The following is a 13,001-nucleotide window of genomic DNA, read 5'->3' on the forward strand; positions in this document are numbered from 1 at the left end:
TATTTCGAGAGAAAGAAAAAATTATGCTCATGATCTTCACTTATATTTGTTTGAGCTTATCAAAAGAAACACATGAAAATTAGTTCCAAAGTGATAGATTTCCAAGATGGGTATAATAAAAACTTTCATGAAGGTCATTGGACAAAATAAACTCGATTCCTTATAATAGTTTTGAGATATGACGATGTGATATGTGAGTCATGTTGATGAGTAATTATGCTTTAGTAAGAATATTGGTGTAAAGGTTTGTGATTCCCTATGCAAGCACGAAAGTCAATAATCATGCAATGAAATTACATCCTACTTGTGGTGCATTATTCGGTGTTAACTATTCTTAATGCTCGCTTATGAGATTATTCATTTCTTGGTTGGTCGCCTCTCAATCTTTTGCTAGCCTTCATTTTGCACTAAGTATGACCACTACTTGTGCATCCAAAAACCATTAAACCAATTTTGCCAGATGAGTCTACTATGTCTACCTATATGCGGCATTCTTTAGCCGTTCTAAGCAAATTTGTATGTGCCATCTCTAATTTTCAAAATAAAATTCTTTTTTGTGTGTTCGTACCGCTCGCGAGGCGGCGACGGGTGGCTAATATTTTCCATGCTACATATGTTATTCTCACGATGAGTGGTTATTCACTTGTCATTGCATGAGAGTAAGGCAAAGATATTAGGGATGCCCGGTCCTGAAATGAAAAATGAATTTACTTTATGTTGTCAAATAATAAATTCCTTGGAAAGTGTCGGTATGGAAGGCAACCGTGGATTCGGCGAGCCATGGAAAGTGGAATTATGGTGGAAAAAGGAATAAACTTTATTTTCTGTTTGGCAACCGCCTATGATGTATTTACCACGGAAAGTGTTGGGAACTCTAAGTCGTTTTCGTTGGTGGGAAAGGCACACCTCCCAAAATGTTTTTGTCTCTAAGTTTTTATCTTTGAGCTCTGGCACCTCTATAAAACCCTACTTCCCTCCGCGAAGGGCCTTCCTTTTACTTTATGCAATTTTTATTTTTAATTTGAGTCTCCATATTCTCTTATAAATGCACCAACTAAGAGGCACTATGATCATACTTGAGTATTGTGTGTAGCTAATATGCGAGTGTGTTTCATGAATGGATAAATGGTTGAGCATGATGGGCTAGGGATAACTTATTTTAGGATTGATATTTTCAAAGAGATGGTTGCTTGTTGATATGCTTGAGTATTTAAGTCATCATGTTAAAACTAGACTATTGCTTTGAATCATATAAAAGTCCAAATATCCATGCTATAAATAAAAGAATAGGATATGACATGTTAGGCAGCATTCCACATAAAAATTCTGTTTTTATCACTTCCCTACTCGAGGACGAGCATGAGTTAAGCTTGGGGATGCAGATACGTCTCGAACGTACCTATACTTTTTGATTGTTCCATGCTGTTATATTATCATTATTGGATGTTTTATAATCATTTATAGTCTTTCTATATCATTTTTGGTACTAACCTATTGACATAGTGCCAAGTGCCAGTTGCTGTTTTCTGCATGTTTTTTACATCGCAGGAAATCAATACCAAACGGAGTCCAAACGCAGCGGAACTTTTTGGAGATTTTTTTACCAGAAGACATCCAGTGGGCCGAAGAAGCGCTTGGGAGGGGGTGCTCCGAGGGGAGCACAACCCACCAGGGCGCACCGGGAGGCCCAAGCACGCCCTGGTGGGTTGTGCCCACCTCGGGTGCCCCCTGAACGGACTCTTTGCTCTATAAATGCCCCAATATTCCAGAAACCCTAGGGGAGTCGGTGAAAATCAATTCCAGCCGCCGCAGAGTCCAGAACCACCAGATCCAATCTACACACCATCACGGAGGGGTTCACCACTTCCATTTGTGCCTCTCCGATGATGCGTGAGTAGTTCTTTGTAGACCTTCGGGTCCGCAGTTAGTAGCTAGACGGCTTCCTCTCTCTCGTTTGATTCTCAATACAATGGTCTCTTAAAGATCCATATGATGTAACTCTTTTTGCGGTGTGTTTGTTGGGATCTGATGAACTTTGAGTTTATGATCGGTTATATCTTTTTATCCATGAAAGTTATTTGAGTCTTATTTTGATCTCTTGTACGCATGATTGCTTATAGCCTCGTATTTATTTTCCAATATTTGGGTTTTGTTTGGCCAACTTGATCAATTTATCTTGCAATGGGAAGAGGTGCTTTGTAGTGGGTTCGATCTTACGGTGCTTGATCCTAGTGATGGAAGGGGAACCGACATGTATGTATCATTGCTACTAAGGATAAAACAATGGGTTCTATTTCTACATAAATAGATCTTGTCTACATCATGTCATCGTTCTTATTGCATTACTCCGTTTCCCCATGAACTTAATACACTAGATGCATGGTGGATAGCGGTCGATGTGTGCAGTAATAGTAGTAGATGCAGGCAGGAGTCGGTCTACTAATGTTGGACGTGATGCTTACATAACGATCATTGCCTGGATATCGTCATGATTATTTGAAGTTCTATCAATTTCCCAACAGTAATTTGTTCACCCACCGTTTGCTATTTTCTCGAGAGACGCCACTAGTGAAACCTACGGCCCCCAGGTCCCTTTCTCATATTATTTGCCTTCGCGATCTATTTTTCTTTTGCTTTTATTTTTAGATCTATTAAACCAAAAATATAAAAATACCTTGCTGCAATTTATTTTATTTGGCGTTTGATCTATCAATATTTACATCTCTCTAAGGTCCGTTTGCCTATCTTGGGTGCCGCTACCCGAAAGGGATTGACAACCCCTTTTACACGTTGGGTTGCGATTATTTGCTATTTGTGTGCTGGTGTTGTTTACGTTGTGTTTCTTGGTTCTCCTACTGGTTCGATAACCTTGGTTTCATCACTGAGGGAAATACCTACCGCTGCTGTGCTGCATCATCCCTTCCTCTTTGGGGAAATACCGACGTAGTCCTAGCAGACATCAAAAGGAATTTCTGTCGCCATTGCCAGGGAGGATCTTCAACATATACCAGGTTCCTAATCACAAATCTCATCTCCTCGCAATTTACATTATTTGCCATTCGCCTCTCATTTTCCTCTCCCGCACTTCACAAAAAATTTCCGTTTTATTCGCCCTCTTTTTCATTTCCTATTTTTCTTCCATTTCCTTAATGTGGCACCCCGGCTCAGAGAAACCGGAACGCCTCGTATTCCAGCCCAGAGATCGAGGAGAAGTCTTCTGGAATACGACATTGATTAGCATAGAACAAATCAGCTCTTTATTACAATCTATATGGATACAAGGGTTACATCGGCATGCGACACTACGCCTGCCACTGTTGCTCCATGCAACCAGCAAAACAACACGATGCAGTGGAATAACTCTAGCAGCGGAACAACGATGACAGTGATGAACTCCGCTCCGCAGGACTCTGGCTGGAACGTTTATCTGAGCTCGCAAACAAGGAATCCACGGCAAACAAGCAATCAAATCCGGCATGACCTGCAAACTGGCATGACACGGCAGGTCAATATATTGAATGTACTTGCAAGCTTAGAGCAACCAAAGCAATCAAGACAGACAACAACATGCCAGTTACAGATTCACAAGGATAAACATGATACTATCAGAACAACATGGCAAGAACAACATGATACAACTAGAACAATACGAGCATGGCATGAACATATAAACATGATGACACTATCATGCAACATGATGTCGTTATCATGCACCAACTTACTCTGTTCGGGTTACCTCGTAACCAACACGGACATCACACGATCATCTCAGGATAAAATCAAGCTTGGTATTAACAATACCGTACTAATCATTAAATGACCACAAGGAGCTTGATCTTCACCCTTGACTCTCGTATAACACCACAAATATTCATCAACTCGGTATCCTCGATACCACGGTGATCATATCACGATCACAACCACAAATATCCATCACCTCGGTATCCTCGATACCACGGTGACCATCTCAGGATCACAACCACAAATATCCATCAACTCGGTATCCTCGATACCACGGTGATCATCTCACGATCACAACCACAAATATCCATCAACTCGGTATCCTCGATACGACGGTGATCATCTCACGATCACAACCAATCTCTTTCTCATCATCGAACGAGGGTTGTTATTAACCAAGTAATTAATATTACTATTGACCCACAGTGTGACCAACTACGAACTGGGCCCTTATCCGCGGGCGCGGCTATCGATAGATTTAATACACACTCTGCAGAGGTTAGCACACTGTGCCCACACCACTGAACCCATGGCCTTGCACTCCCATTCAGTTGGACCAACGGCGTTCTGACAAAACCGTCCTACTGCCATGACACTCTCCCAGCCACTCCGACCAACAACCCCTTTGGGTTCAGTCCTGGGTGACCGCGTGCCTACCCAAGGCATCAACGGCCACCGTTGTGCCGAAACATAAACGGTCCCAAATGGGGACAAGGTACCATAACAACAACAATGGGCACACAAGGCTTATATCCGCCTACCTGATCAGGGTAGCGCGTGCCCATAACCTTCCCTCATTGGAGGCACCGGTGACAGGCATGACAATAAACCTAGTTAGGACCTTCCCATAAAGGCAAGCATGGTTGCACTGGTCAGCTCGATATGGTGGCACCATGACTCAGCCAAAAGTTATTCAAGTTCAATTTAATCTGGTTAAACTTGAATGCAATATGCTGAGCCATGATAAAATAACATGATGCAATTACAATGCATGACTATGATATTGACATAAGCATGAGGGTACAACATAACTATCAACCATATCAACAATGAATCATATCCAACTGAGCAAACGAGCATGAATATCACAAGTATAACACTACTCATAGCATAACATGACAACTAACATCAACAATAAATACCATGCAATAACACATCAATAACATTACCGAGTAAACACTTAACTAACTAACATCAAAGGAACAATGCAGATCAATGGTACTCGGTAACCTACAACAGTCATGCACCGAAGAACATGACCAACCCAACATGTACTACTACCAAGCATGGCAAATATGTAAGTAATACTAGCAGGTAGAGCATGATAACAGAGTGGAAGAAAACATAGCATGACAATAACCACCGATCCATAAGCATAACCGAAATAACGACAGCAGAAACAAAACAAACATACAGTTATTAAAGATTCAGGTTGAAAACCAACGCTACTGCATGGCTATCATCCAAATGGTGGTTGTGGCTTGCCTACGGATGAAGAAGGCTCCGGGAAGATGTGCGGAAAGATCGCGGAAGGAATCACCGGAAAAGTTCTCTCACGGAGGGGGCTGATTAGGGGCAAGGGAAAAAAGTTCATTTTCACTGTGGGGCCACCTAGTGAAAATGTTACCGACGGAAAGATCTCGACGAGACGAAGAAGTGAGCGTTGGTTTCACCTCAATTTGAGTTACGGTCGCGAAGTTATGAGGTGTAGAAGATGAGGAACCAATCTGTGAATATTTTCTTCACCAACGGGTCCTTAGGAGGAAAAACTGAAAGCGCATAAGGGTAAATATGTTTTCTGAAAGAGAAAGCGTATTCCGAACCGAAGTAGATCGAAAATACATTTTCGAAAGAGGAAACCGTACCCGGGAGAAACCCGTCTCCACTTATCCACATGGACCCGTGGCTAGAGCCACTTCTAGGCGGGACCTAGGCGCAGGGGGAGGGGGCACGGGAGCTCGTCTCCTTCCTCCCGCTCCTGTGATCCCGTGCGGGACAGAGGAGGAGCAGGGGAGGAAGCTATAGAGGATTGGTGCAACTCACGATATATTGATCGGGTGCATATGCACGTATATATATAGGTACAAAGGTAGCCACATCCTCAACTATACAAGGAAGGAGGAGGGCTTGTGGTACAAGAAATATACATGCAATATACATATCTCAACCCCCCCCCCCCCCCCCCCGCAGTCGAAGCATCGGGACGACCGACACAGAGGCTGGAGCGAAAATACTCGAAAGACGTCGTAGGCAACCCTTTGGTCATGATGTCCACAAACTGTTGGGAAGTAGGGACATGGAGAACCCAGATGTGTCCAAGAGCCACCTGTTCCCGAACAAAATGAATATCAAGCTCAATATATTTGGTGTGGCGGTGGTGAACTGGGTTGGCGGAGAGGTAAACAGCGGAGACATTGTTGCAGTACACAATCGTGGCCTTGGCGACAGGACAAGAGAGCTCATGAAGAAGCTGACGAAGCCAAGAGCACTCTGCAACAACGTTGGCCACTGCTCGATACTGGGCTTCAGCACTGGAGCGAGAAAAAGTGGGCTGCCGCTTAGACGACCAAGAGATCAAGGACGGTCCAAGGTAAATTCAATATCCTGAAGTGGAACGTTGCGTGTCAGGGCTGCCGGCCCAATCAGCATCCGAGTAAGCAGTGATGTCCAGAGCCGGAGAGGCATGAAGAGACAACCCGAGATCCAAGGTGTCGCGGATGTAACAGAGGATTCGCTTGACCGCAGTCCAATGAGAATCACGAGGAGCATGCATGTGTAAGAAGACCTGCTAAACAGCGTACTGGCGCTCCGGTCGTGTCAGAGTGAGATACTGAAGGGCACCCACAATAGACCGATAGAACGAAGCATCCGGAGCAGGAGAGCCGTTGGTGGCAGAGAGCTTGGCCTTCGTGACCACAGGTGTAGATGCGGGTTTGCAATTAAGCATCCCAGTGTGATCAAGAAGCTCATGAGCATACTTCCGCTGATGAAGAAAGAATCCATCCGCACGTCGAACAACCTTGATGCCGAGGAAATAGTGCAGAGGACCTAACTCCTTAATGGCAAACTCAGCGCGAAGACGATCAGTAAGCTATCGAAGAAGAATGCTAGAGAAAGCTGTCATGATGATATCATCGACATAGAGTAGTAGGTAGGTGGTAGCATTCCCATGTTGGTAAATGAACAGCGAAGCATCGGAGCGGGCGGAGCGGAAGCCGAGCTGATGAAGAAATGCTGCAATGCGCTGGTACCAGGCGCGGGGATCCTGCTTGAGCCCGTAAAAGGAGCAAGAAAGCAGGCAAACATGCTCCGGATGAGTGTCGTCGACGAATCCCGTAGACTACTGGCAATACACCTGCTCCTCAAGATGACCATGGAGGAAGGCGTTGGACACGTCCATCTGGTGCACCGGCCATGCACGAGACACCGCAAGCTGAAGAACAGTGCGAATTGTCTCGGGCTTGACAGCCGGTGCGAATGTATCCGTGAAGTCAACGCCAGCACGCTGTCGGAAACCTCGGACCACCCAACATGCTTTATAGCGGTCGAGTGTGCCATCGGGATGAAACTTGCACTTGAACACCCACTTCCCAGTAATGATGTTGTCGTGCCGGGGACGGGGAACAAGCTGCCATGTCGCGTTGCGCTGCAGAGCCTCAAATTCCTCCTTCATCGCTGCGTACCAAAGTGGGTCACGAAGAGCCATACGAGCAGAGGTCGGAAGAGGCGACAGGGGCACCGTAGTGGCCGGACAAGCATACTCATCAGCGGAGTAGCGGAGACTCGGCCGATGAACGCCCATGCGTGCATGAGTAGTGGGACCAGCGGGTGGTGGTGCAGCAACCTGAGAAGCAGCAGGGGCCGGGGGCGCGCCAGGCACTGGCGGGCTGGGCGACTGCCCCGACAAAGCTGGTGAAGAGCCCGGCGAGTGTGCCGGCGAGACCGTCGTGGACGGCGTGACCAGCAGGCCTGGCGAAGAGGCCGGCATGGCCGGCGAGCCCTGTGAAGAGGCCGGCGTGGCCGGCGAGCCCAGCGAGGCTGGTGAAGACCCGGACGAAGCCAGCGAAGGAGCTGGCGAGGCCAATGGTGCAGGAACCAAAGGGAGAGGTCCTAGTGCAGCACGTTGGCGAGTAGAGCCAGGCAAGGCATGAACCTCTCCAGCAGGTGGCACCACCAATTGTTCCTGTGCAAAAGGGAAAGAGCACTCGTCGAAATAAACATGCCTAGAGGTGATGACACGGTGAGACACAGGATCATAACATCGGTAGGCTTTAGTGTTGGCCGGGTAACCGAGGAAGACAAAAGGCAAGGAACGAGGGGCAAGTTTATGAGGAGTGGTGGCTGCGACAATAGGATAACAGAGGCATCCGAAGATGCGAAGACCATCATAGGATGGAGGAGAACCAAAGAGAAGATGATGCGGGGTGTAGTTCCAACGGACATGACACAGACGAAGGTTAACGAGGAGGGTGGCGGTGGCAAGGGCATCCGGCCAAAACCGGGGTGGCATGTAGGCGTGAAACAAAAGAGTGCGGACATAGTCATTAAGAGTGCAAAGAACGCGTTCTGCCCAACCATTTTGCTGGGAGGTGTATGGACATGTTAACCGAAAGATCGTGCCGTGGGTGGAGAGAAGTGTACGGATGGTGACGTTATCGAATTCCTTCCCATTGTCAGTTTGAAGAGCATGGATGGGGCGACCGAATTGTCTAGACACATAAGAATAAAAGGCGAGGAGAGTGGCGGGAACGTCAGATTTCCGATGAAGCACAAAGGTCCACACAAAGTGAGAGCAGTCATCGAGAATAACAAGATAGTATAGAAAACCAGAGTTACTCGTGATAGGTGACGTCCACACGTCGTTATGAATTAATTCAAAAGGATAAGAAGCAACTGTCGAAGAAGAACTAAACGGGAGTCTAACATGTTTGCCCATGCGGCATGCTTGACAAGAATGAGCATCCGCTTTATTACATGAAAAAGAAAAATCCTTGACTATTTGATGAAGTGCGGTGGAGCTAGGATGACCTAGACGGGCATGCCAAAGATCAATGCCGGTGGAAAGAGCAAGAGGTCCAGCACGTGAAGATGATGAAGGCTGGACAGGGTACATGTCGCCGGGAATGTCACATCGGTGAAGAACCATCCGGGTGCGGGCGTCCTTAATAGAGAAACCAACTTCGTCAAATTCGACAGTTATGAAATTATCACGAGAAAGATTATGAATAGAGACTAAATTCTGAATAAGTTGAGGAGACACGAGCACATTATTAAGAGACTATGGCCTAGACGTAGAAGCAAAAGTAGTAGAGCCAACATGAGTAATGGGAAGACCAGCGCCGTTACCGAAGATGATACGAGAGGAGGTGTGAACGGGAGACGCGGAGGAGAGGTTACCCGGGTAGGCTGCCATATGAGATGATGCACCGGTGGCCATGAACCAGTCGCCACCGCCGGTGTAGGAACCGGGCTGAGGCGTGTACTGCAGCGCCGAAAGCAGAGCCGGGTCGTGGGAGACCGGCGGCGTGGGGTAGCCAGGGAACGTACCCCGTCACCCCCCACTAGGGTTTGGCGCGCCATAGCCAAACGGTGCGGGGTAGGGGGGAGGCGGTGGTGTTGGAGTGCCGAGCTGGGGGGCTGCGTAGAAGGCCTAGTGCACCGCTGGTCGAGGCCAGAGAAGACCTGGGAGTGGAGCGCGGGGGACCCGCATTGTATAGGCGTGTATAACCCCGGTCCAGGGATTGTGGACGGTACCCTAGGGTGGCAAGGGAAGCTACTGCTGCTGGCCACCATCGCGCTGCTGTCCACCACCGTTGTTGTAGTGGTTACCACAGCCACGGTGACCACCACGGCCGCGCCGGTCGCCCTGGTTCTGCTGCTGTTGTGGAGGCGGGGGGACGGGCGCCGGAGGCTGAGGTGGAAGGGTGCCATAGGGGGCGCCGTATCCACCCGCACCAGCTGGTGCTAGAGGCACCGGCGAGCGAGGCTGCGGAGGCAGCGGGGCGCCGTGGCCCCCGGCGGAGGTGCTAATGTAGACCCGCCGTGGGAATAGCCAGCGGCGAAGGCGGCATGAGCCGGACAAGCCCGCAGGTTCTTCAGGCGACGCTCCTCAAGACGTAGATAGGCCACCGCCCGTTCATAAGTAGGGTTAGCCATAAGAGTAAGATTGGACGGGGCATTACCGAGATCTTCGTTGAGGCCGGCTGTGAGGGTAGCGAGGAGGAGCTCGTCCCCAACCTTGAAGATGACGTCATTGAGTTCGTCAGAGAGGGTCTTGAGGCGCATGCAGTAGGCGTCAATGGAGGAGTCATTTTGGTGACAACCAAAATACTCCTGCTGCAAGAAGACGATCCGTTGGAGCTTATTGTCGGTGAAGAGGCCGATGATCTTCGTCCACACCATGTAGGCATCGTCACCGTCGCGAACAACAGTGTGAAAGATGTCCTTAGACACGGTGAGGAAGACCCACCGGATGATGGTGGCGTCAACCATCATCCAATCCTCATCGCAATGCATGGCGAGGAAGTCAGTCATGCCGTCGATGTGATCACGAAGGTTGTACCCACGGAAGAGGAGGTTAAAGTAGGTTTTCCATGCATAGAAGTTGGCCTCTGTGTGCGAAAGCTTGATCGGAACACGATCGAAGATCGGGACATCGCGAGAAGAGAGCCGACCTTGGAGGATGAGGTGAATGGGTTGCTGCGGGGGGAGCGGCTGGAGTGCGACATTGCAGCGGTGGAGAGATGCTCCGGATGAGGGTTAGGGTTTGTAGGGGAGTAGCGGCACGGCGGGGAGATGGGAGGCGGCGTGGCTAGGGTGTTGCAGCGCGGCTAGCGGTTGCAGCGCGCGGTAGGGAGGGGAGCAACGAAGCTAGGAGCCGGGGCGTGAGGTGGAGCGGCGATCAGGGTGGCGGCACACGAGGGAAGGGCACGGCGGCAGCGAGATTAACGTCGGCTGGAGCTACGTCGCGCACGGCGGAAGCTAGGGTTGGGGCGCGCAGGAGGAGGTCCTAGTTAGGCTGATACCATATAGAGGATTGGCGCAACTCACGATATATTGATCGGGTGCATACGCATGTATATATATAGGTACAAAGGTAGCCACGTCCTCAAAATTACAAGGAAGGAGGAGGGCTTGTGGTACAAGAAATATACATGCAATATACATATCTCGACAGAAGCAGCGAGGGGGCCGGCCAGCTCCGGCTGTCTCTGGCCGAGCCGTGGGCACTGGTGGGACCGGGGCGGCGAGTGGCTACCGTTCAGAGGGAGCATGGCCGCCGGGATGAGTGGGGTGGAGGGGAGAGGTGGCGCCAGGAGGAGGACCGGGACGGGCGGGGGTAGTGCTCTCCGGCGAAGCAGGCACTCCGGCGAGGGGCAAGTGGGAGGGGCGGCTGAGTGGAATGAGGGGGACTCGATGGACGTCGTAGGAGGAGGAGAGGAGGCTCGAGGTGGTCAAAACCAAGCCGAGGCCGAGGCGACCATGGTGGACACGACGAACTCCGGCGAGATTGGAGCACTCTGGTGGTCGAGGAGGCTTGGGGAGAGGCTGGTGAGGTGCGGAGGGGTTCAGGGGTCCTTATATAGGCGTGGAGGAGGGCTCTAGAGCCTCACGGGCTCGCGTCAAGATCTAATGAGGACAGAGGCTGGACGCGGCACGGGCATGGCGCTTGTGATGCATTTATGGCGAACCAAGATGATGCATCGATGCAGGGCGACGCAAGGCATCACGGGGAAGCTCCAGGACATGAATGAAGGTCAAGACGATTTGGGAGACGATGGGAACAGTGGTCGGAACAAGCCAGAGCACGAGTTTGCCATGACGGAAGCGTGATCACCACGCGCACTGGACCAAATAGCTCGTTTTGGCCGGACCAGCCATGTCCACTAGATGGACCTTAGTGCCCTTAGTCCAACTGTGGAAAGAATTGGGTCCAGGGGCAAAGAAGACATTTGCACCTAGCTACAAAGTAGATCAACAGGAAGGTGTTTGTAAATTGCTGTGGCTCACATGAGAGGAGTTGGACTCAGATCTTTGGGACATCGTGATCAATCACTAAGGTGATTCTGGTTACCAAAAATCAGACTAAGAGGGGCGGTTTAGCTGAGGGTTGCTGTAGAAACCACCATAATGGCCAGATTAGGGATTTGGATGATGCACTCATATGAAGAGGCAAGTTGAGCTTAAATTGGGCATGGCCCAATGATTTGAAGATATGAAGATGCTCAAAAAGTTTCATGCCATTTGGACGTGCCAAAGTAGCACTTGCTCCATATAGCTTTGCTCTGGACAGAAACTTGGAAAAATTGCACAGGGCAAATTGTTTGATGAGTTGAGCCAAAACTTGTTGGAGGGAGTTAATATAGATAGGAGAATGTCCTGGTAAAATTTTAGCTTAAATGAAGCAATATAAAATATGGTTGCTTCACAAACTGAAAATCTGACCAGAAAATAAAATTTGGAGCCGGGCTCACATAGATGAGTTACATGAGCTCAAATTTGGCAGAGAGTCATGATTGGATCATATGAAGGACCTTGCAAAATTTTAACTCATTTTGATATGCCTAGCTAGTACTTCCTTCACAATCACTTCCCTGAGACAGGAACATTGAAAAATTGCTCAGGAATATGTACTAGGCAAATTAAGTTCAATTTTGGCATGAGGCAATTAGTTGGACATGAAAAGGTGTCCAAGAAATTTGGGGTCAATTGGGCAAAGATAAATGGCACTTGCTTCACAAACTGCCATTCAGGACATAATAGGAAAGGAATTAATTGAGCATGATGGGAAACATGGCCAATGAAATATTTTTCCATATTTTAGAAAGATATGACCCAAACAATTTATGATAATTATTTTGGAATTTTGGGAGTGATGGAAATATAGGTTGCTTCACAACCTAGGGCAGCAAATGGGTTATTCCTTTAATATAAAAGGAATATTCCCAAGGAAAAGAATATTGGGGTTGGGCTAGGATGAAAATGGCAAGGTCTTGGGAAGGGTTTGAGGATGACAAGCCACTCTAGAAAGAAAGAAGAGGTCACCTTCTTCAGTTTCCAGACCACATAGCCACGGAAAAAGAAAACTCAAGCAAAAATCTCAGATAAACAATAGAAAAAGAAAGGGCCAAAAATCAAGCTGTGACACTTAAACTCTCTTCTCTATCGCCATGACCGACCATAGAGAAGCTAAGGGTTTTCTCCCGAGTTTTAGTGCTTTGGATAACCCCTCTGTCCTCTCTAAGCTCATAAATAATGAT

General features: G+C 48.4%; 1 protein-coding gene across 1 annotated transcript; it reads right to left on the minus strand.

Moving 5' to 3' along the window:
• Positions 1-9,705: 9,705 nt before the first annotated feature.
• On the minus strand, positions 9,706-10,275 carry LOC109741056 (uncharacterized). Its single transcript, XM_020300128.1, has one exon. It carries the CDS (start codon positions 10,273-10,275, stop codon positions 9,706-9,708), a length of 570 nt encoding a protein of 189 aa, XP_020155717.1.
• Positions 10,276-13,001: the final 2,726 nt, after the last annotated feature.

This window comes from Aegilops tauschii, chromosome 4 (assembly GCF_002575655.3).
Source record: "Aegilops tauschii subsp. strangulata cultivar AL8/78 chromosome 4, Aet v6.0, whole genome shotgun sequence".
Taxonomy (NCBI): domain Eukaryota; kingdom Viridiplantae; phylum Streptophyta; class Magnoliopsida; order Poales; family Poaceae; genus Aegilops; species Aegilops tauschii.